Source organism: Hemiscyllium ocellatum, chromosome 13, assembly GCF_020745735.1.
Source record: "Hemiscyllium ocellatum isolate sHemOce1 chromosome 13, sHemOce1.pat.X.cur, whole genome shotgun sequence".
NCBI classification, from domain to species: Eukaryota; Metazoa; Chordata; class Chondrichthyes; order Orectolobiformes; family Hemiscylliidae; genus Hemiscyllium; species Hemiscyllium ocellatum.
The window spans coordinates 39941146-39966186 of NC_083413.1; the positions used below are offsets into that span (position 1 = coordinate 39941146).

General features: G+C 38.7%; 1 protein-coding gene across 1 annotated transcript in view; it reads left to right on the forward strand.

The window, feature by feature from the left end:
• Window positions 1-25041, forward strand: part of atp13a3 (ATPase 13A3) — a 174968-nt gene that overhangs the window by 148791 nt on the left and 1136 nt on the right. The window contains exons 26-31 of the mRNA XM_060834125.1: window positions 1323-1419; window positions 1565-1637; window positions 3354-3531; window positions 8895-9076; window positions 14152-14240; window positions 16769-16849. Coding sequence (XP_060690108.1) covers window positions 1323-1419; window positions 1565-1637; window positions 3354-3531; window positions 8895-9076; window positions 14152-14240; window positions 16769-16849 — 700 coding nt within the window. The remainder of the gene's footprint in view (window positions 1-1322; window positions 1420-1564; window positions 1638-3353; window positions 3532-8894; window positions 9077-14151; window positions 14241-16768; window positions 16850-25041) is intronic.

Sequence of the window (25041 nt, forward strand, 5' to 3'; positions counted from 1 at the left end):
TGGCTATCAATTACAAAATCTCAGCAAAATGCTCAGCAATCTCTTGCCTAGTTTCCCTCAAAGTTCTGGAATGCATCTGGGTGTCAGGGATTTATCCACCTTTATACATTTTGAGGTGTCCAGCACTACCTCTTCTGTGATAGGGACACCTTTCCCTAAGTTCTCAGTAAATACTGATGCAAACCAATAGTTTAGTTTCTCGTCTATCACCTCTGGTTCCACATATAGATAGTGTGTTCTTCAAGCCATTCATCCCCTTTTAAATCTATTACATGCTTTTGTTGAAATGTTTTTATTATTTTTCCTGGGATTAGATCATTTTTTTATTCACCTAGGAAAGCCTTCTCATTGCCTCCTTCCTTTTTAATCTGATTACCTTTGGTTTTGGTTAGTCTGTGATATGGCTGCATACTAAAAAGAACCAAAAATATTTAGTGCAATTGACTGAGGGAATTAAAAAGAGGGAAGTTGAATTACATCTCCTCACTCAGTTGTAACAAATGTACGTAAGAGGAAGCAACAGCTTCCCAATGACCAGATTTTTAAATCATAACAGAAGAAACAATTATTTTTGGCTCATTCGACCTGGAATCTGTTCATAGTAGAATTTTCACATTTGTCAGCCACTGCCCTACCTCCTTCCTCTCACTAAGTGACCATTGTCATTCTGTACCTCATTGGAGAATGCCACTGAGTCCTTCATCTCTTCCTCACCCAAGATGTACTTCTGCCCTCCCTAACTTTGCTAAGTCAGATTGTGGAGACATCAGCACACTGCGATGACATGCAAAACTATATCTGTGGGTATATTACTCTACATCACCTGAATGGTTCAGGCATCTGAATCTCATTGTGAGCAGTCCTATTGTCTACATGTTTAATGCAAACAAACTTGTGTCTGAGTCTTATTACGTTGCAAACAAGGTGATTTTCATTGTTTCATGTTGTAATGTTAACTTAATCCTTCTGCTAACGTAAACCTCAAAAGTGATGCTGTCTTCCATTCTAGTATACATTTGAAAGCATAATTTGCTAGATTCCACATTTAAATAATTAGTATGTAAATACTCACAACATGGTATGCTAAATATAAATATTTTACTTGTATTATCAGCCGCGATCTTATTGAGTGGCAGAGTAAGCTTGAGAAGCCAATTGGCTCTTATTTCTTATGGTCTTATTATTTAATGATGAATAAAATTAGATTTCTACAGTAAATTTCTGTAGCCTGTACTTGGAGTTGCAAAAATGAATCTAAATTAAGATGATTTTCTTTTTGAACTATTTAAATGAAGATAAAACTTTTATTTTATGTCAAACAGGGAAGGAAGAGCTGCTTTGATGACATCATTCTGTGTTTTCAAGTTCATGGCGCTGTACAGTATAATCCAGTATCTAACCGTTACCTTACTGTATTCTGTAAGTATTTGTTTTATTTTAAGTTAACTTTAAACATTAATTTGTTAGTGCAAACTTGTTAAGTTCAAAATAGGTACAAGTACTTTTCTTTGGTATTAGTTTTGATTATATCATTTATATAATTGTCCTTTCTAACCCTTTATAGATACTCAGTAATCTTGGAGATTTACAGTTTCTTTTCATCGACTTGGCTATCATTCTATCCATTGTCTTTACAAGTGAGTGTTGAGACTGTTGAAGCAATATGTTTATCAAAATATGCCTAGTGTTGGCGTTCTGTCTAATAGCTTGTGTTATGTGGTGAAGTAGATCAGAACTTAGAACATGTACTTATAACTTTAGTGCATATTTTGATGAATGTGCATTACTTACTAACATCTTTTTATATTGAATGTGATGTAAACTCCAATATTTTGTTGTGATTTTAATGATATGGATGAGAAAATGGTAATCAGTTGGGCTGGACCAAACTTTCATATGTATATTCTTTGGTGTTGGCATCATTTCAGTAGACACATTTCAAATAAAATTAGATTTCTATTATTTAAAATGAATCAATGGTCCGTAATTTGACACGAGTAATAAATTGCTGGATAAAGTCCCACTCGAGACACTTGAGCACAAAAGGAAATTGGTTGAGACTTTAGTTTTGTACTCCAGTGTGCTTATGTGTCAGTTGAGATGTTAAATCAGGATCCTCACCTGCCCTATGGGTTGAGGTAATCGAGACCATGGCACCATTTGAAAATGAATAACCAAAGCATTCTAACAGAAGTATAAAAGATGGAATATGGTATGGAAGAAATGAATGTGGAAGCTGAATTTAAATTGCCAAGAATAGGACAAGACACCAAAGGTTCAAATTAGCAAAAATCAAAAGAGAATTCTTATTTCATAGACTGAACAGTACATGGAGTTTCATGTAGCAGTAGAAGCAAATGCTGGAGAATTGTTTAACAATTGATCAGTATAACACTGAAAGCCTCTCTGGATATTTTCCTCCAGCTTCAAGCTAGATTAACTAACAGCCTCTCTCAACTTCTCACAAACTTGGTTTTTAAACCAAGTGCAAGGGCCTCCCTACTTTCTGCTTGGTAAACGATAAGAACCAGCATTTTCTATGCTGTAGGTGCAGAACTAGCCAATTCCATCTCAAATGCTATACTTCTCATTTAGCTGCAGATCTCACAAGTCGAAGCTGCAATTGTGTCTCTCTGTGATAATTTCTACTTTAGGATCCTATATAGGGAAGCCTATAATCTGATTTCAAAATAACTCACTCTGCCCTTTTTATTTAAGCAAAAGTGCTAATCAGTTATCTTTGATCCCAACATCATTTCACCTTAGAAGTGAAGGAATAGTTTACAATGTAACTTTTACAATTTTATAATTACAATACCTTGTAGACTTTAAAAATTGCTGCATTGTCTTTAAGTGGCACTGTCCTCATGAAAATAATTTGAGTCTTACTTCGATTTTTAAAGGTTAAATAACCCAGATATACTGAGAGGCAAATTCGGCAATTCACATGAGCCTCTTCAATTGCCTTCAGTTTAAAGTTTCAGTCCCAATCTATGATAATCTTATAACCACCATAAATTATAATAATGTGGAATTGGGAATCTTTAGGGCTACTCTAGATGGCAGAACCAAGTTAAGCTGAATTACTATTCTCATTTGTAATTACTGTATGATTTTTCATAAATTGTCTTATTTAGATGAAATGACCATAGGTAAACTTGTGTCCCATCTATAATTTATCAAAGGATTTGTTCAACAGGGTCATTGATATCCATTTTGCACTGTAGAGGAAAAAAAAGTAACGGAAAGTAATTCTAATTGATTAAATCACAAAAAAAAGTGTTTTCTCACATAATTGTGGATTGTTTCCTTCACAACTGTATAGGAAATATATTGTTTTTGTTTTCATTTAGTGAGTCTGAATGCTGCATGGAAAGATCTTGATCCACAGAAACTGCCATCCGGCCTAATCTCTGCTTCACTGATATTTTCAGTACTGTCTCAAATTGTTATCAGTGCTGTGTTCCAGACAACAGGGTTTCTTTTGGTGAAGCAACAAACCTGGTATGAAGTATGGACTCCAAATTCTGAGTAAGTACAAAAACAATTGCATTTCTTTAAGTGATATATTTTTGTAAAAAAGATCCAAAGGATTGCTGTTCCAAAGGTACCAGTTGCTTTATGTAACTTTGAGTATTTGATGGTAAATGCGCACATCTACTTGGAATTTTTAATTGTGATCAAGAGTGCAACTCTTCAGGGAATTTTCTCCTCTAGTCTAGGAACATGGAGAACGTCACTGCTAACATTCCTTGACTTACCTAAGAGTAATAGTAAATTAAATTAACCTCTTCCTTGCTGGTCTGTACAGGTTTATTAAATTCACTAACTGAGAAATCAGAAGACATCAGTCTAAACTTGCTGGATTTGCAATTGCAAGTTACAGGAGAATAGTATGTGAACCAGCAGGTGTTTCAAGTTTTATTCAGAATTAAGAATATGAAAGTAGCATTTTATTCTTATTCTTTTTAAAGTTATCATCTTTTAGTTCTTTCCTCGTGAAAATGAAATGTTCTAATCAGATATGACGTTTCATACAACAATAGTCATCTCATACTTCGCATGCATGAACTTGGATTGTAAAGCAAGGTTTTCATGCTGTCATCAAAGCAAAGCAAGGACCCTGTCCTTGAAAGATCCCAAGGCAACCTTCTCCCAAGGCAGAGAGTTGGGATAATAGGTTATTTTTCATAATGGCAGCTAGTGACAAGTGATGTCCCACGGCATTCACTGTTAGGGCCACAGCTGTTCACTTTATATATTAGTGATCTGGATGAAGGGATTGGAGGCATTCTGGCGAAGTTTGCCGATGATGCAAAGTTAGGCGGACAGACAAGTAGTACTGAGCTGGTGGGGAGGCTGCAGAAAGATTTAAACAGTTTAGGAGAGTGGTCCAGGAAATGGCTAATGAATTTCAAAGTGTGCAAATGCGAGGTCTTGCTCTTTGCAAAGAAGAATACAGGCATGGACTATTTTCTAAACGGTGAGAAAATTCATAAAGCCAAAGTACAAAGGGATCTGAGAGTGCTAGTCCAAGATTCTCTAAAGGTTGACTTGCAGATTGAGTCCGTGATTAAGAAAGCAAATGTAATGTTGTCATTTATCTCAAGACGATTGGAATATAAAAGCAGCAATGTGCTACTGTGACTTTATAAAGTTCTAGTTAGGCCCTATTTAGAATATTGAGTCCAATTTTGAGCCCCACACCTCAAGGAGGACATACTGGCAGTGGAGCATGTCCAGCTCCAGCTCCACTCCTGTGTCATTATGGTCTAAATGTTGCTTGCACATCTGCACTGGGTGCTGGCAGGTGGGACTTGATTGGGGTGGGATATCTGGTCGGCAAAGGCGAGGTTGGACCGAAGAGTCTGTTTCCGTGCTGTATATCACTATGACTGACTCTATGTACAAATTTGCAGCAAGGATCATTGGATAGCAATTTGGGATGGAAACTAAAGCTCATTTATTTTTGGGAGGAAATTTCATGACCTGGTTTTGTGATTGTGTCATTTCGCTGCCAAAGTTATCTACTGACTGCATTTGAACAATTTAACACTTGAGATAATCATTTGGGCCTGAAGTATTTCTGTTTTTTTTAAATTCATTTGTGGAATGTGGGCATTGCTGGTTGGCCAGCATTTACTGCCCATTCCTAGTTGCCCTTGAGAACGTGGTGGTGAGCTGCCTTCTTGAACCGCTGCAGTCCATCTGGTATGGGTTGACCCACAATACTACCAGGGAGGAAATTCCAGGATTTTTAGCCAGCAACAGTGAAGGAATGGCGATACATTTCCAAATCAGGATGGTGAGTGGCTAGGAAGGGATCTTCAAGGTGGTAGTGTTCCCATATGTCTGCTGCCCTTATCTTTCTAGATGGAAGTTGTTGTGAGTTTGGAAGGTGATATCTGAGGATCTTTGGTGAATTTCTACAGTGCATCTTGTAGATAATACATACTGCTGCTACTACTGAGCATTGGTGGTAAAGGGAATGGATGCTTGTGGATGTGGTGCCAATCAAGCAGGCTGCTTTGTCTAGGATGGTGTCAAGCTTCTTGAGTGTTGTTGGAGTTGCACTCATCAAGGCAAAGCAAGTGGGGAGTATTCCATCACACTCCTGACTTGTGCCTTGTAGATCTTGGACAGGCTTTGAGGAGTCAGGAGGTAAGTTACATGCCACACTATTCCTAACTTCTGACCTGCTTTTGTAGCCAGTGTTTATCTGGTGAGTCCAGTTGAGTTTCTGGTCAATGATAACCACCAGGATATTGATAGTCAGGAATTCAGTGATGATGTCACTGTTGAATACCAAGGTGAAGCAATTAGATTTGTCCTTTATTCATGATGGGCATAATCTGGCATTTGTGTGGCATAAATGTCACTTGCCACTTATCAGCCCAAACCTGGATATTCTCCAGATCTTGTTACATTTGAACACAAAAGTATCTGAGTATCTGTAGTATCTGAGTATCTCAGAATTTGAGGAGTCATAAATGGTGCTGAACATTGTGAAATCATTGGTGAACATCCCCTCTTCTGACATTGTGATGGAGGGAAAGTCATTGATGAAGCAGCTGAAGATGGTTGGTCTGAGGACACTACTTTGAAGAACTCCTGCAGAGATGTCCTAGCGCTGAGATACCTGACCTCCAACAACCACAAACATCTTTCTATGTGTCAGGTATGACTGTAACCACCGATGCCCATTGATTCCAGTTTTGCTAGGGCTACTTGATGTCATGCTCAGTTGAATGTAGCCTTCATGTCAAGGGCTGTCACTGTCATCTTACCTCTGGAATTCACCTTTCTTGTCCAAGACTGTAATGAGGTCCGGAGCTGAGTGATCCCAGTGCTACCCAAACTGGGAATCACTGAACGGATTATTTGCTGATCATGTGCTGTTTGATAGAACTACTGGTGACACCTTCCATCACTTTACTTATGAGCGAGAGGAGACTGTTAGTGCAGTAATTGGCTGGGTTGGATTTGTTCTTGCTTTTAATGTACAAGACATACTTGGGCAATTTTCTACATTGTCAGGTTGATACCAGTGTTGTAAATGTTCTTGAACAGCTTGACTAGAGGAGTGGCAAGTTATGGAGGACAAGTCTTCAGTACTATTGCCAGAATGTTGTCAAGGCCCGTAGCTGTTCCAGTATCCAGTGTCTCCAGCTGTTTCTTGTGGAGTGAATCGAATTGGCTGCAGACTGGGATGTGTAATGCTGGTGCCACTGGGGGAGGCCGAGATGGATCATCCACTTGGCACTTCTGCCTGAAGGTTGCTGTGAAAGCTTAAGCTTTCTCTTTTGCACTGATATTCTTGGCTCTTCCATTGTTGAGGATGGGGATATTTGTGGAGCATTCTTCTCCAGTCCGTTGTTTAATTGTCCACTATCATTCATGACTGGATATGGTATCACTGCAGAGCTTAGATTTGATCCATTGGTTGTGGGATCACTTAGCTCTATCACTTGCTGTTTGGTATACAAATAGTCCTATTTGGTGGCTTCACCAAGTTGACACCTTATTTTCAAATATACCTGGTGCTGCTCCGGGCATGCCCTCCTACACTCTCCATTGAACCAGGGTTGATTCCCTGGCTTGATAGAAATGGTTTAGTGGAGGATATGCTGGGCCATAAGGTTACAGGTTATGTTGGAGTACAATTCTGCTGCCCTTGATGGCTGACAGTGCCTCATGGATGTCCAGTCTTGAGTTGCTAGATCTGATCCAAGGCTGTCCAATTTAGCATAGTGATAATGCACAAAACATTATGGTCGTTATTTTCAATGTGAAGGTGGGATTTAGTCTCGACAAGGATTGTGTGGTGGTCACTACCTTGGGTACTACCTTGGCCAGTTGCACCTGCAGCTGGGAGATTGGTAAGGCTGAGGTCAAGTATGTTTTTCCATCTTGTTGATTTCTTCACCACCAGCCACAGACCCAGTCTAGCAGCAACGTCCTTTAGGACCCAACCAGCTTGATTTGTAACACTGCTGCCGAACCACTTTTGGTGGTGAACATTGAAATCCTCCACCCAAAGGACATTTTGTGCCCTTGCCATCTTCAATGCTTCTTCGAAATGTTGTTCAAGATGGAGGAGTACTGATTCATCAGCAAGGGAGGGTGGTACATGGTAATCAGCAGGAGGTTTCCTTAACCATGTTTAACCTGAAGCCATGAGATTTCATGGAGTCCAGAGTCAATGTTGAAGACACTCAGAGTGACTCCCACATGACTGTATACCACACTGTGTTGCCGCCTCTGTTGGGTCTGTCCTACCGGTGAGACAGGACATTACCCAGGGATAGTGACAGTGGTCTGGGACATCGTCTGTAAGGTATGATTCCGTGAGTATAACTACCTCTGGCTGTTGCTCAACTAATCTGTTTCAAATAACCTGTCTTCCCAGCCCCTACACCTCCCTTCCACTCCTCCCTGCCACCAATCGGATTCACTTCTCCGATTGACATATCAGGTTGTACCCTCTATCTGTCTTCACCTATCCCCACTTCACCACCATGCCTCTGCCACCCCCTTTATCTGCAGCTCCCCCTACACCCACCCCCAGTCCTGAAGAAGGGTTACACCCGAAATTTTGACTTCTCCAGCTGCCTGGCTTGCTGTATTCTACCAGCCTCCGTCTGTCTACTTTGGATTCAAGCATCTGCATTTTTTTTTGTCTCTGACTAGTCTGTGAGACACCTCTCCCAACTTTGGTGCGAGCCCCCAGATGTTAGTGAAGAGTACTTTGCAGGGTTGACAGGGCTGTTTCTGCCATGGGTTTTTTTCCCAATGTCTAAATTGATGTCAGGTGATCCTTCCGGTTTAATTTCTTTGAGACATTCTAGCGAATGATACAACTGAATGGCTTGCTAAGCCTTTTCAGAGGTAAGTGAGAGTCAACCCCATTGCTGTGGGTCTGGAATCACATGTTGGCCAGACCAGGTGAGGATGACAGATTTACTTCTGTGAATGATATTTGTGAATGAAATTGGTTTTTCTGACAATTGACAGTGGTTTCATGGTATTCAGTGGATTCTTGAAACCAGATTTTTTAATTGGATTCAAATTCCACCTTCTGTCATGACAAGGTTCAAACCTGGGTCCCCAGAATATTAGCTGAGTTTCTGGATTAATAGTCTAGTGATAATACCACTCAGCCATCACCAACTCCTGTCTGATGTTGTAAATAATAACATTAAGAATTACAGTTTGGAATCTGGATTAAACTATTTCATTGATCTTTCTGTTATTCTGAAAAAAGTCATCTTGATGAAATGATCAAAGTCAGAGTTGGGATATTGATAAATTATTTGGATTACACTACGCTGAATTACTAATTTCTTTTTGAAAAGCTTTGTAGAGGTTATATACTTGTTATCGTTTTATTTCAGTGCCTGCAGTTCGTCAAAATTGAACTTCACACTGGAGCACAATGATACGTATCCTCACGATGAAAAGAATATTAAGAACTATGAAAATATTACGGTGTTTTTTATTTCATGCTTTCAGTACCTCATTGTGGCTATTGTGTTTTCTAAAGGAAAACCATTTCGACAACCTAGTTACAAGAACTGTAAGTTAATTGTATATTTTATTTACATGATTTGTGTTTCCCCGAGTGAAATTCACAGCAGAATTCCTGTGCTTTCTGATAGTCAAGAAAGTATTTATATTAAACCTGAGACCAGAGAATAGCACTACATTTTTCTGTTGGAATTCTTCCTTATGTGGAAATTTGCTATTATGTGTTATTTTCACCGTGTATTAGATTTTTCTAAGTACAGTTATAGAGTCATAGAGATGTACAGCATGGAAACAGACCCTTCGGTCCAACCCATCCATGCCTACCACATATCCCAACCCAATCTCGGCCCACCTGCCAGTACCCGGCCCATATCCCTCCAAACCCTTCCTATTCATATACCCATCCAAATGCCTCTTAAATGTTGCAATTGTACCAGCCTCCACCACTTCCTCTGGCAGCTCATTCTATACACGTACTCCCCTCTGTGTGAAAAAGTTGTCCCTTAGGTCTCTTTTATATCTTTCCCTCTCACCCTAAACCTCTGCCCTCTAGTTCTGGACTCCCCGACCCCAAGGAAAAGACTTTGCCTATTTACTCTATGCATGCCCCTCATAATTTTGTATACCTCTATAAAGTCACCCCTCAGCCTCCAACTCTCCAGGGAAAACAGCCCCAGCCTGTTCAACCTCTCCCGATAGCTCAAATCCTCCAACCCTTGTAACATCCTTGTAAATCTTTTCTGAATCCTTTCAAGTTTCACAACATCTTTCTGATAGGAAGGAGACCAGAAATGCACGCAATATTCCAACAGTGGCCTAACCAATTTCCTGTACAGCCACAACATGACCTCCCAACTCCTGTACTCAATACTCTGACCAATAAAGGGAAGCATACCAAACGCCTTCTTCACTATCCTATCTACCTGCGACTCCACTTTCAAGGAGCTATGAGCCTGCACTCCAAGGTCTCTTTGTTCAGCAACACTCCCTAGGACCTTGCCATTAAGTGTATAAGTCCTGCTAAGATTTGCTTTCCCAAAATGCATTTATCTGAATTAAACTCCATCTGCCACTTCTCAGCCCATTGGCCAATCTGGTCAAAATCCTGTTGTAATCTGAGGTAACCCTCTTCGCTGTCCACTACACCTCCAATTTTGGTGTCATCTGCAAACTTACTAACTGTACCTCTTATGCTCGCATCCAAATCATTTATGTAAATGACAAAAAGTAGAGGACCCAGCACCGATCCTTGTGGCACTCCACTGGTCACAGGCCTCCAGTCTGAAAAACAACCCTCCACCACCACCCTCTTGTCTTCTACCTCTGAGCCAGTTCTGAATCCAAATGGCTAGTTCTCCCTGTATTCCGTGAGATCTAATCTTGCTAATCAGTCTCCCATGGGGAACCTTGTTGAACGCCTTACTGAAGTCGATATAGATCACATCCATTGCTCTGCCCTCATCAAACCTCTTTGTTACTTCTTCAAAAAACTCAATCAAGTTTGTGAGACAAGATTTCCCACGCACAAAACCATGTTGACTATCCCTAATCAGTCCTTGCCTTTCTAAATACATGTACATCCTGTCCCTCAGGATTCCCTCCAACAACTTGCTCATCATGACGTCAGGCTCACTGTTTTGTAGTTCCCTGGCTTGTCCTTTCTGCCCTTCTGAAACAGTGGCACCACGTTAGCCAACCTCCAGTCTTCTGGCACCTCACCTGTGACTATCGATGATACTAAATATGCCAGCAAGAGGCCCAGCAATCACTTCCCTAGCTTCCCACAGAGTTATAGGGTACACCTGATCAGGTCCTGGGGATTTATCCACCTTTACCCATTTCAAGACATTCATTTTGCAAGATGTCACCATCTATTTCCCTACAGTCTATATCTTCCATATCCTTCTCCTTGTGGTTTCAGTCTCTAAAAATTCAGATAAATCACATGTATTTTGTGATTTTGTCTTTCTATAATATTTAATTTTTTTCATCATCATCATAACAAGATCTATCTTGAGATTATTTTCTCTGTGTGTTACATGAAACTGAGCTCCATTGATATTAGTCAGAAGTGAGTAAAGCATCATGGATGAAATCAACTGCTGTCATTAAATTAACATCGCTAAAACAACTTTTTCTATAGACCCTTAATGAAGTGTTCCAAAGTGTTTTTTATAGGAGCACAATAAAACAAAAATGACACAGCTCCAGATGGAGGAAATTAGTTTTGATGATCAAAAGCATAGTCAAAGAGAGATTTTAAAGAGCTTTTCAAAGGGAGAAGGTGAGTTGGATATATATAGAGTGAGTGCTCCAGAACTTGGAGCTTATGAAATTTAAGCATGGCCAGTAGTTTGGAGCAATTAAAATCAAAGATGATTAATAGGCCAGAATTGGAAAAGTACAGATATCTCAGAGGGTTCTAGGGCTTGAGGAGATGGGAGTAGATTGGTGAGGTCTTACAGGGGTTTGAAAATAAGGACATGGATTTCAGAACCAAGTTGCTTCAAAATTATTTTGACTATGTAGCCATTATAGGTCGGAAACAAAGAGTGGGAGAATGGAACTTACTGCAAATTTCGAGAAAAACAGCAGTGTTTTGTGTGCCAACTCATAGAATTATATAATCCATACAGTGTGGAAGCAGGCCGATCAAGTTTATTCTCACCCTCAGGAGAGCATCCCACCTGGACCCACTTCCTACCCTAGCCCTGTAACCCTGTTTTTTCCCCTTGCTACTCCACTTAGCCTGCATATCCCTGGACATTATAGGAAATTTAGCTTGGACAATCCACCTAACTTGCACATCTTTGGACTGTGGGAGGAAACCGGAGTACCTGGAGGAACCCCACACAGACACAGAGAGAACTTGCAAAGTCCCCAAATGGTCACCCAGGGGTGCAATCAAACCTGGTTCCTTGGAATTGTGAGGCAAGAGCGCTAACCATCAAACATCTGTGCCACCCATGGGGGATTATAGTGTCAGAGACAAGCCAAGAATTTGTTAGAATAGTTGGGTCTATAGGTAATGAAGGCATGAATTAGGGTTTCAGCAGCAAATGAAAATAGTGGCATTGGATGATGTTACAAACCTGGAAATAGGAGGTTTCATTCTCAGAATGGTGATAGTGAGAGAGATGGATTTGGTAACTGGGAACACTGGGAGTGGGAAATTGAAGACAATGACATGAGTCTTCCCAGTGTTTAATTGGAGGAAATTCTGATCATCAGTACCTGATGTTGGCTAAACTGTTTCACAACTTAACACCTGTGAAGGAATTGAACGATGCAGTAATGAGTTAGAGCTACATGTGAAGTTTGTGAAGACTAAGGTTGTCCTTTCTGATGCTGTTGCCAAGGGGCAACTTGTAGATAAGAAATAGAAAGTGACCAATATCTCATGCATTCAGTGCCTAGCACTATATTCCAAAATGCCAATTGAATGTCAGCAGGACATAACAGTTGCCTAGCTTTAAACATTTTTTGAAACATTTACTTTCTTGATTACAAACACATATTTTCAAAGTCAATAACTGCAGTTGCAATTTATGTTACTTTATAGACACCAGTGAATGCCCGTCACATGCTTACAGTTAAATACAATAAATACGCAATTGAAACAGGGTTGTATTGACCTCTTGTCAACACTGCGTGAAATATGATCAGGTATAATGGTAGATTTAGACATTCCTAACCTGATCTGACTTTTTTTTACCCAATATTCTACAAGACCTCCACTTATCCTGCAGGAACTGGTACAGGCCAGTGTTACCAACTCCTCAAGGAGATCAGTCCTTGGAGGTTGTTTGGTCACAGGATTTATGAAGAATTTAAACTCAAAAACTTCAGAGAGACTCTTCATTAGAGGGTGCAGCATTCTCCAATCTCTGCTCTGCTGGAACAGATGATATACCTGGCGAATCATTGATGAACAGGATGTTTTTAAACAGCAGCAGAGAAACTCTAGTGTATTGTATGTGTTCCAACCACACTGAATCATTGCAGAGAGGTTGGAGGAGTCCATCTTGAGCATGACTGTGCTCATGCAGCAAACTGCAGGAAAGTTGAATGGGATAGTGATGAAAAGGAGCATATTACTGAGAAGTCAGTACAAAGTGCTTCCTTTCTCATCAGTTGACATCACTTTAGTCAGTACACCAAGTATAGCCATGTGCTGCAGTGTCTGAGTCTGTCACTACACAGTTGCAGATAAGGCAGTTGTTGGCAAGACTGTCATGGGCTCAAAACCCAGATTTTATTAATCAAGACTAACTCAGTAGTCAGAACAGGTATTTGAGTAGCCATCCTCTATTGGAACTGATAGCACAGGTTATTCCATACAAAAATAGGAAGTTTAAAGATTACCAGTTACATGAGTATATGTATTTTGTAGTTTATATATGATCCATACAAATATTGTTGTTTTGCATCACTTGTCTATCTTGCTCATTCATAGTTTCTGGCTGACAAGTGCCTTTTCTACAGTATAATGATCAACTCCATGACATGAATTTGAGTTTGAGCCGTGATGATGTTGTGAAAGTGATGCTTTGTCAGTAGCAAAGTTAAAAATGTGTTGCTGGTTAAAGCACAGCAGGTCAGGCAGCATCCAAGGAACAGGAAATTTGACGTTTCGGGCCAGAGCCCTTCACCAGTAGCAAAGTTAATATACTTGATGACAATGCAGAGAAGTTGTGGGCCACCCACTTTCTGCATTTGTTTGCTGTCGACTGCGATATCTTCAATGCCCCCTCTTTTCATACTTGTCTTTAAATTCATTCATTCCCTTGCCCCTATTTCTATAATCACTTCCAGCCCCAGAACCTTCCAAAGACTTCACTACTTCCAGTTGTGAATTCTTGCTCAATCACTTATTTCACTCCAGTATTGAACACCATACTTTCAGTCCTCTAGGCCTCTTAATCTCTGGAAGGCCCTCCCTAAAACTCTTTTTCTGTTTCTTTCTCCTTTAAGACCAACCTTCTGCTATTTGTTCTGTTTCCTTTGGTGCAGTGACAAGTTTTGCCTTTGTATGCGTCTGCAAAGATTCTTGTGATCTTTGCTACTTTCATGTCCGATATAAATGAGAATTGTTGTATGAAGTACTTTTTGTTGTTCTAACAGATCCTTTTGTGGTCACACTGGTACTTCTTTATACCTTTATATTTTTCATAATGATTTTTCGAATTGATGTGATTGATCAAGCTCTACAGGTAAGAATCAATTTAAATTCTGAGTTTTAAAGAATACTATTATTTAAAGTAACTTGACATAATCATTTTAAGATGTGTTTTGAGCATTATTTTCGGCAACATTTTCATTGAAAATCCTGTGATGTAAAGTGCTTGATATCAGTGGTGTCAATAATAAAGATTTTTCTGGTCCCTCCAATGGCAAGTACTTTGCTCAAAAACTGCATGCATTCGTGTAGAACTCTGGACTCAAAAACTGCATGAATTCATGTAAAACTCCGTTATCTCACTTTTTAGATTAGAATCAATCTAAACATCATGGCATAGATAGGGAATACAGGGTGCCAACACCTTCAACATATTGTCTAGCTATCACCATTGTTAACAACTAACCCGAGAATGAAATTTAATAAGACAAAAATAGCAAAGGCGTGTGAAAGGTTGGCAGTAATTAAAGTAAAAAGCCACATAATCCAGATGGGTTCATTCCAAGTTATTGAGGGAAGTTTAAATAGAAATTACAGAGGTTCTCACCATAATCTTTCAGACTTTCCTCAATATTTGTGGGTGATGCCAGAGAGCTGAAGGACTGCACCTCAATAAACTCACTTCTTAATCTCTGCTCCAAGGGTAAAGTCCAATTTCTCTAATCTTTCCTTGTATCTAAAATACCTGGTATTATTCTAGTATATGTCCTTTGTATTCTCCCTCGGGCTCTAACATCCTTCCTTAAGCAAGTTGCCCCAAACTGAACACAATTCTCCAAATGTGGTCTGACCAATGATTTGTAGAAGTGTTGCTTCATGACACTTCCTTCCTTTTGTACTCTATACCTCTAATTATAAACCTCTAATTATAAACCCAAGGATCCTATAAGCCACATTAACAACTATTTCAACTGACCTGGCCACCTTCAGAGAATTATGCACTTGAACTCTGAGCCCCCTTGCTCCTGTACCTCCCCCAAATTTATACTATTAAGGCTGTCTCTCCATGTTTTCTTCTACTAATGCGTTTCCTTATATTTCTCCACGTTGAAATTCATCTGCCAGTTTCTTCCCATTTAAGCATCCCATGTCCCTCTGAAGTCGCTCAGCATCCTCCTTACAATCTGCTGTTCTCCCTAGCTTAGAATTATCTGTAAATTTCAGATTTTGCCTTCAACGCCCATCTCCAAATTGTCTATATAAATTAGAAAAAACAAGTATCCCAACACCACTCCCTGGGGAAAACCACTTGCAACACAATCTGAGACATGCCCATCTATACCTACCCACTGTTTATTATCTTTAGCCAACTTCTAATCTATGCTGCAAAGGATACATCAATTCCAAACATTTCTAATTTGCTAACCAACCTTCTACGTGGCACCATATCAAATACTTTCTGATAGTTCAAAATACACATCATCTGCAGCACTACTGTCATCCTCTGCCCATGTCACCTCATCAAAGAACTCAATTAAATATGTCAAGACATGACCTGCCCTTAACAAAGCCATGTTGACTGTTTAGTATTAGTTTTTTTTTCTCCAAGTGTACATTGATCTTATCCCTCCATCAGTTTTCCCACTATCAATGTCAAGTTGACAGATCTGTAGTTTCCTGGGTTAACTTTTGCCTTTTTTTTAAATAACAGTGTCACATTCATAATCCTGTAGTCCCCCAGACTAATCCTGTGTTCAGAGAGGCCTGGAGAATTTCTAACAATGGCTCCACAATTTGTTCCCTTACCTTTCTCAGCAATCTTGGATATATTCTAGCTTGGCTTGGTGACTTCTCTACTTTTGAGTGCTGCCAGCTTTTTTAGCATCTCTATCTATCAATATACTGATCATTTTCTCAACACCCATATTTTCAATTGGGTCATTGTCATCATTTTCTAATTTAGTAAAGACAGAAGCAAAGTACTTATTTAGTACCTCTTTGCTTCAGTGAGCAGCTTACCCTTGACCTCAGTTGGAATATTATTTTGAATTATGTTGAATCATATTTTACAAAAGGTTGACAAGGCATCAGAAGAGGTTAAGGAAATACTTATGAGAATGGCACAAAGGATGAGTAACTTCAGTTATACTGAGATATTGGGGAATTTGGAATTGTTCTCTTTCCAAAAAAGATTGAGAAGAAATTTGACAATTATTCTAAATCTTGAATAGTTTCAGTTAATGAAGCAAAATTGTTTCAGTTATCTACATAGTTAACTAATTGCAACTGTATAAATGTCCCATTGTGTCAAATCTGCATTATAAATGGAGCATCTCAGCATCAAGGGAAATTGAATTAATTTAAAAAGTTTCATGTTATAGTGACTTATGAATGCTGATGCTAACATTAGCAATTTGTATTGAACAAAGAGAAAATGTGTTGTACATCTGCACTATAATCTCTCATCTTTAGTTAATATGCAATGTCTAATTATAATGTATTTAGAAGTAACATTTCAAAATCATTAAAACTAAAATGTATTTGATTAAATAGAAATAAGTTGAGAGTAAATTGAAATGGTTAATGGCAATATCAAATGTAATAATTTGTATTGCTTTACAGCTGGTTTGTGTTCCTTATAGTTGGAGGTTTACAATGGTCCTTTTAATACTAGTAAATGCAGTTGTCTCTTTCTTAACTGAGGTAAGTAAACAATGTGATTTAAAGTTTCATACTTTAATAATATTCAGTTGTAACTGCAATATTTTTCTGCTTAATTTCTGTGTTATCATAAAATAGGAAATCTGTTTAAAATAGGGATATCTCTGGCTATTTCGTGTAGCGTCTAGCGTATTAACTGTTTTTCAATCCATTGCTTTAGTTCTGTACTACAGAGTTTTGTATATTTAAGGATAAATCTGCATTGATGTCAGTTTGGTGACATTTATTGGCAGTTTTTGACCATGTATTGAATGGATATGACTGGATTTCATTTTTTTTAAATGAGTGCTATGAATGCTTGTTTGCAAGACAAGTTCCTGTTCCCTCAAATTCTCAGCATAGAACTAGAAGAAAATCTCTGATCATTAAGTTTCAAATCTTTGAGTCAAAAGTACACAAAAATTGACATCCATTTGTTTTACTTTGGGCACCTTTCCAAGCAGCAAGTACCAAGGCCTATCCTAGGGTGACACAAGGCCATCTCTATTTTCAGCATGTCACAAGTATTGAAGCAAAACACAAGTTATTGGGAGGTGCAGTGTGCCGCTACCAATATGTGATGTTCATCAGCTGAAATCCATAACTCAGGTGTAAAATGACAATGCCCCCACTTTAAAATTTTACACCCTGACACAAATATTTGCTCTTCTGTGCAGCTGTCAAAGGCTAAGCAAGGGTATTATTTATTTTGCAAGGTGATGAGTGCAACGATTACATGATTTTAAAGAATTGCTTTCTCAGTTAATAGATTAATCGTACTTTCTTGATGTAAATGTTGATCCTGAAGATCTGGAAGATTCATTTTCAGCAATACTCTGCGTACTGTGGACCTGTGTAACCAAACAATAAAAATTGCTCGATTTGAAAGAATTTGTCATGTTACTTTTTACAAAAAAAGATAAAGGATGTAGAGTATTTCTAAATTGGGGGAGACACAGTGGCTCAGTGGTTAGCACTGCTGCATAACAGTGCCATGGACCCAGGTACACTTTCAACCTCAGGCAACTGTCTATGTAATATTTACACATTCTCCCTGTGTCTTTATGGATTTCTTCTGGATGCTCCAAAGATGTGCAGGTTAGGCGAACTGGCTATGTTCAATTGCTGATAGAGTCCAGGGATGTGCAGGCTAAGTGGATGAGCCATGGGAAATTCAGCATTATGGGATAGGGTAGGTCTGGGTGCGAGCTCTCTGGAGCTCTGTCTGGAATCGATGGACCAAATGGCCTGCTTCCATAGTAGAAATTCTATGATTCTAAATTTAGTAATATGACAGCTGATTAATTTATCCTCAGTGGGAAGCATGAATATCATGAAACTTGAATCAATTTATCAATTTCTATCTATTCACCATTTTTTATGGAACATGAACAAATGTATTAAATATGTGTTGCAACCCAGTTTAAGCTTGTATTTTCCTGTTTAGAATTGAATAAGTATTTGAATAATGCAAATTATAGTACCGATTTTGCATTCAACAGCAAAATGACTTTAAAGAAAATCGCTAATACAGATCCTGCAAGCACAAAGCTAGGAATTTAATTTTTCCAAATCTTAATTTCATTTCAGTGGGAGCTGTAGGTAAACAGTAACACAGTGAAAAATTTTCTCACACAGGAGGAAGCAGAGAGTAACAAGGAGAGTTTTCCTTTTCAAATTTTTCAAAAAAAAATTGGGATGTATATAAGGAAATATATTTAAAAGTGGAATATCGTAAATAGACTTTATAAAAAAAACTTTTAATATCAAAAACAGTTTTAAAGTTTTATCAATGAAGACATTTGACCTTCTGCAAGTATAAAGTTATAATTTCACACCAACTGAAGTCATTCAGAAATGCTTAACATTAGAAACTCCGTTGCACCTTATTCAAAAAGGCTTAACGTTTTGAAGGATACAGTGAAAATAATGCACAAGAAGTGGATGTTCGCGTCAGTCCAATGTTTCCTTAAGGTTTACATCTGTGAGAAATTCAGCTGTGCATTTTGAGAAGAATCGGGGTGTCAGTGATTGCTTTTGGATTTGCACATTTTATTTCATTTGTCCGGTGTCAGGAACTGCTACAAGTTTCATGGAAAAATGATTATGCATATTGACAATTTACTGTTGTTACAATCACAAAGTTAGACCTTTTTTTCAATGGTATTGCCATATAGATCAGTAAGTGCAGGTCTGTCTATCTTACTCCTTTTATTCCAACTTCTTTAGTTAATCAGAATCAGAAATACTATTTTAATTCTTATTAATCTTGGAAAAATTCTAAAATGGTTTAATCTAAGAATCTAACTCTGTAATGAACACAGACCTCTTGTGGATTTTAAAAGTACTGCAACCAAAACTTCTGTTCATTGTAACATGGTTATGTTAAATTAAGTGTTTTCTTCCATAAAATATGTTTTAATTTTTAGGCCATCATATTTCTGGGGTATTAAGAACAGTTAATGGGTGAGAGGAAAGCGAACAAGCTTGGTTGCCCTGAACAGGATGAATGCCTTCAGACCAAAGTTAACTAGCACTGTCAGGAGAGTTTAAATTTTGTGGAAGGGGTACCTTACAGTAGGGGAGAGATAAGGTCATAGAAACCACGAAAGGATAAATAACAACAGGATAACTAATATAGAAAGGACAGGAATTAGATGGAGGGGGAAAAAACACAAAGACTAGCCTGTGATTGAAACATGTCTTAATACAAAAGATATTACAGCTGAAATTGATAAGCTTACAGGAATGAATTACTACACAGGGTTTGATGCAATGATCCTTCGGAGTTCCATATGTAGTATTTACTCCTATTGTCTGTATAAACCGATTAAAATTGACTTCCCTTTTCAAATCCAATATAGGTTTTGTCTAGCTGTTTCTTCAAATTTTAAAACTTCATCCTGCCAACTCCAGGAACTAATGTGCACGCCATATAGTCTTTTATCCAGCATCATAACCCATAGCAACCTCCTTTTGAAAATAATGCAAAAATTTGCTTTACCTATCAATTTATTCTACATGTCTTTGTTTTACTGTATGCTCTTCATTAGTTATCCTACTTTCTCAAATGACATGAAATGCCTCCATATTCTTTTCCTCAACATTTGGCTTGAAGGTAGGAGTCAGATAGTGGTGGTGGAGGGTTGATTTTCAGAATGGAGGCCTGTGACCAGCTGTGTGCTGCAAGCATCGGTGCTAGGTTCATTGCTTTTTGTCATTTATATAAATGATTTGGATCTGAATATAGGAGGAATGGTCAGTAAATTTGCAGATGACGCCAAAGTTGATGATATAGTGGACAGTGAAGAAGGTCATCTTGGAGTACAACGGGACCTTGATCAGATGGGCTGAGGACTGGCAGATGAAGTTTAATTTATTTAAATATGCAGTGTTGCATTGTGGTAAGGCAAATCGGGGCAAGCCTTATTCAGTTAATGGTACGGTCCTGGGGAGTGTTGCCTAAAAAAGAGACCTTGGGGTGCAGCTTCATAGAACCTGGAAGGTGAAGTTGCAGTTGGACAGGGTAGTGAAGAAGGCATTTAGTATGCTTTCCTTTGTTGGTCAGTGCATTGAGTAAAGGAGAGTTGTGGCTGTGCAGTACTTTGGTTAGGCCACTTTTGGAATATGGCTCTCAATTCTGGTCTCCCTGCGGTTGTTAAACTTGAAAGGGTTCATAAAAGATTTACAAGGATATTTCCAGGTTGGAGGGTTTGATGTAGAGGGAGAGGCTGAAAAGGATGGGGCTATTTTCTCTGGAGCATTGGAGGCAAAGGGGTGATCTTAGAGAGGTTTATAAAATGATGAAGGAAATGGATAGGGTGAATAGCCAAGGCATAAGTTTTAGCAAGGTTTGTGAAGGTTTAAGGTGAGAAGGAAAAATGTTTAAAAGGGACCAAACGGGAAACATGTTCATGCAGAGGATGGTGTGTGTATTGAATGAGCTGCCAGAGAAAATAGTGGAGACTGGTATGACGACAACATTTAAAAGGCATCTGATGGTTCAATGAATAGGAAGGGTTTAGAGGAATACGGGCCAAATGCTGGTAAATGGGACTAGATTAATTTAGGCTATCTGGTCAGCATGGACGAGTTGGACCGAAGGCTCTGTTTCCATGCTGTCCAACTCTGACTCTCCGCTTGCACTGGGCCAGTACAAATTCAAACATTTCCCTACAGGGTCTTAGATTTTGACAGGGAATTTCCTCATTCTTTGCCATCAGGTCTCTCTTTCTCCCTACCTCATTTTAAATGTGTATTCCTTTCCCCTCTCCTCTTTTACCTTTCATACTTTTCTCTGTGGCTCCACCCCCTTATATTCTTTCTTGTGTCCTTTCCCCTCTTAGAAACATTCATTCATTTCAAGCAACTTCAACAGCCATTGAATTCTCTCAAAAGCAAGTGACTCACCATTCAGTGTACCTAGTCCCTTCTGTTTTCTGCCCCCAGCCCCTGGCAAATGAATTGACCAATCCAGATGTGATCATACACAGTTTCCTCTGTAAAGCCAGCTTGCTCCTGATCGTAGATGAATCTCCTTTCCTTGCATAACAACATTCCCATCCATGCTGTACCATATCACTCTCTTACAAATACAGTTGCTCACCTTTCCAGCAGCTCCCAGTACTGATGAATAGATTTCCCTCCAGTGGCTGGTGTCCCCCTTGTCATGTTGTGTCTGGTTCTAAAGAATGATCATATTTGACTTATCTGATCTTTTGGAAGTAAGAGAGGGTTGTTGAAGTATAATCTTTGTAGTATAAGTATAATCTCTTACACTCAACATTCATTCTTTCCTCTCTGTTGCTCTACTATGTACATTGGATAAGCAGATGCATTTACCGTCTTGGAGAGAAGCATTCACAACCTGTCTAATCAACTAGGTTAGCGGCTGGTATTCTATACGCTCATCTTATACATGGCTCCTTATTGGATATCAGGATTATTTGATGTACTCGTCTTTAATGTAGTAAATGGAGCTCTCGGGGACATGAACAATCCTTCCCTGTAACTTGAATCATAGTACAGTTGATTAAGCAAGTGCAGTTTGCTGAATGGCACTGAATCTGTGAAACAACTGTATTTCCTGACCAAATACATCAAGATTTTCTCTGGATGCAATGAAGCTAGTTGTTTTGAAGAATGCACTTTCTTTGATTTAATTTCTCCTTTAGAGCTAAATAGCTCCTAAAATAAAGATATATTCTTATTACTTACTCATAGTTTACTCATAGTAAATATTCCACAGATTATCCCTTAATATCACATTCACTAATGTCTTTGTGATTTCTGTAATTGTTTTTGGTTGCAGTATTTTTGAATATTATAATTAGACATTGTCATGTCAACAGTTGAAAATCATTTTTGTTTTTTTTCTCAATATTTATTAACTATAAATTGATATGTACACTTTGGGCCATATTTTAGCAGAGTCAGGGAAACTCCAGAATCTTTCAGAAGTGCAAGCGGAACCCGCAAGTGGATATGCCACCCCAATTTATAACACATCTCATTTTTTGATTTCTGTAGGGTAAAGGGGATGAGACATGACTCACATTGGAGGAAATCCCAAAGTTCTGTGTACTTACTATGATCTGAAGTTTTTAAATGATCCACTCTTTAAACTTCAGAAAAGTAAGCTGGAGCAGTAAATAATTTCTGTTGCACAGCTTTGATTGACAGTGTAAGTTAGTTAGGTAAAAACAATGACTGCAGATGCTGGAAACCAGAGTCTAGATTAGAGTGGTGCTGGAAAAGCACAGCAGTTCAGGCAACATCTGAGGAGCAGTAAAATCGACGTTTCGAGCAAAAGCCCTTCATCAGGAATGCAGGCAGAGACCCTGAAGGGTGGAGAGATAAGTGAGAGGAGGAGGGTGGGAGGGGGAGAAACTGGAGCCCCCACACTCCTCTCACTTATCTCTCCACCCTTCAGGCTCTTTGCATGTATTCCTGATGAAGGGCTTTTGCCCAAAACGTCGATTTTACTGCTCCTCGGACGCTGCCTGAACTGCTGTGCTTTTCTAGAACCATTCTAATCTAGACATTGTAAGTTAGTTTCCAGTCATGTAATTTAGTTGAAGTTCTAAGGGCTATTGTTATGCGATTATGAATGATTGGCTGAGTTTCAAACAAGCCTATTTATATCAGCAAGCAGTTGTGTTTATAATTTGGTTAAGAATGTGAAGAGCCTGTAAAAGGATTAGATCCCACTATTGGACCTGAAAAGAAGTTTGGCTTTATTAGAGATTAACCACTCGAGATTTAAAAGTTCTGAATGGGTTTTATGAGTAGGGTTTTTGTTTCCTGACTTCAAGTAAGTAGAAGTGAGAGCTGTAGTAGATAGTTAAGTTTTTTTTAATCTTGGCATTCTTCAGCACCTCAGGGGCAATTTTTTCACGCAGAGGGTGGTGTTTGTATAGAGTGAGCTGCCCATAGGAAGTGGTGGAGACTGGTACAATTGCAACACTTAAAAGGCACCTGAATGGGTATATGAAGAGGAAAGCTATAGAGGGATATGGGCCAAGTGCTGATAAATGAGATTAGATTGGCTTTGGATATCTGGTCGGCAAGAACGAGTTGACAAAATGAAGGATCTGTTTCCATGCTGTACATCTCTATGACTCCTGAGGTCTGCCCATGTGGATACTGTATTGGGATTTATTGAAATGTGATAGAGGCTTGCGTTGGCATGAATATGGCATGGAAGGTATGATGGTAAATTTAGTGGATGAGGCACCATGTGGACATGTAAGAGACAGTATGATCTTAGAAGACTTAACAGTTGGTACAAAATCCAAAAGAACCTTTGTGAGCCTTCTAAACAACATTCTTTAGCACACACACAACCTCTGGTGTGCTCTGCATCCTGACTTGAGCTACCTGCCTCGGTAGCTAAATTCTGGCCCCCAAACCCTTCGTAATCACTGCCAGCATTTGCTTAATGATTTACACTGTTGCTATTAATTGAGTGTTACACATTGATCATTTGCATGCTTAAATTAATTTTTATTTAGTCTTAATTCTTCCCACGTCCTGCAATATGTCACAGACTATTCTACTTGACCTGGTCCTGTGGAAACTTGTGTTCAAGAGACAGGGACTCGAACCTAATCACTTCACAGCCACTTATGAACAGGTTGGACTTTACATTCTCCTGTTGTTTTCCTGTAATTCAGTACATAACTCCATATTACTTATCCTTCAAAGAAAAAGCATGATTTTTTTTTGTCTGCTTTTTACCCTCTCCTGTTATTTGTTGTTTTAGTTACATTACTAGAAGATCCCCTCATCTAACCAGTTCAATCATACTTAAAGGACTTAGTCATTTTGTTTGTTTTTTATGAAAAACTAAACTTTACAAGTAAAATATTGAGACAGCTGGGATGCGTTTCTAATTTATTTCAAAGCGGTGTTTGTATTTTGGACTTTTTAAAAATTTCAACATCTCTACTTTTACTGTCAAACATCTTTGATCGATGTTTGACAGTTTCATGTGTTCAGTTTTACATTGGTAGAATAATTGAAACGTATTTAATTCTTTGCCACTTTCATTTTGGCAGTTACTGTTTCCTTGTTCATAGGATGTGAGTATTGCTGCCAATTCAGTTATTGTGTGATCATATTTGCAACTATTTTATACAGTCTGTCTGTGCATGTCAGAAAAAAGCTAATTTTGTCATTCAGAATGAACCTATGCTTGCGGTGGTGCAAGTAGTTTTAAAAAAAAAATGTATAGGTATTTGAATTTAACAGAAATATCCAGATATGTTCTGAATAGCCATGAATTCTTTTGTGTGGAATACCACTGCACATGGATTAATGATGACTGATTCCAGTTGTCTCCGTGAGCTTTTTGCCAGGATACCCCCATTTGGAAATAACCAAAGATTAGTTTCTTGAGATGCACACCCTAGGGAAGAAAATGTGGCACCTAGTTTTGTTGACAGACCTGCATGTAAATACCATTGTGGCTAACTCTTCCAATTCCTTGCAAAATAAGTATATCCAAAAAGTCGTGTGGCTTCATGTGATTAAAACAAAACCAAAGAACCACAGGTGCTGGAAGTCTGAAAGCAAAACAGAAATTGTGCAGGTCTGGCGGCATCTGCGGAGAGAGAGCAGAGCCAATGTTCTGGATCTACTAGTTCTTCCTCAAAACAATCCTTGAATTCTCTCCCTAAGGGCATTGTGGCTCA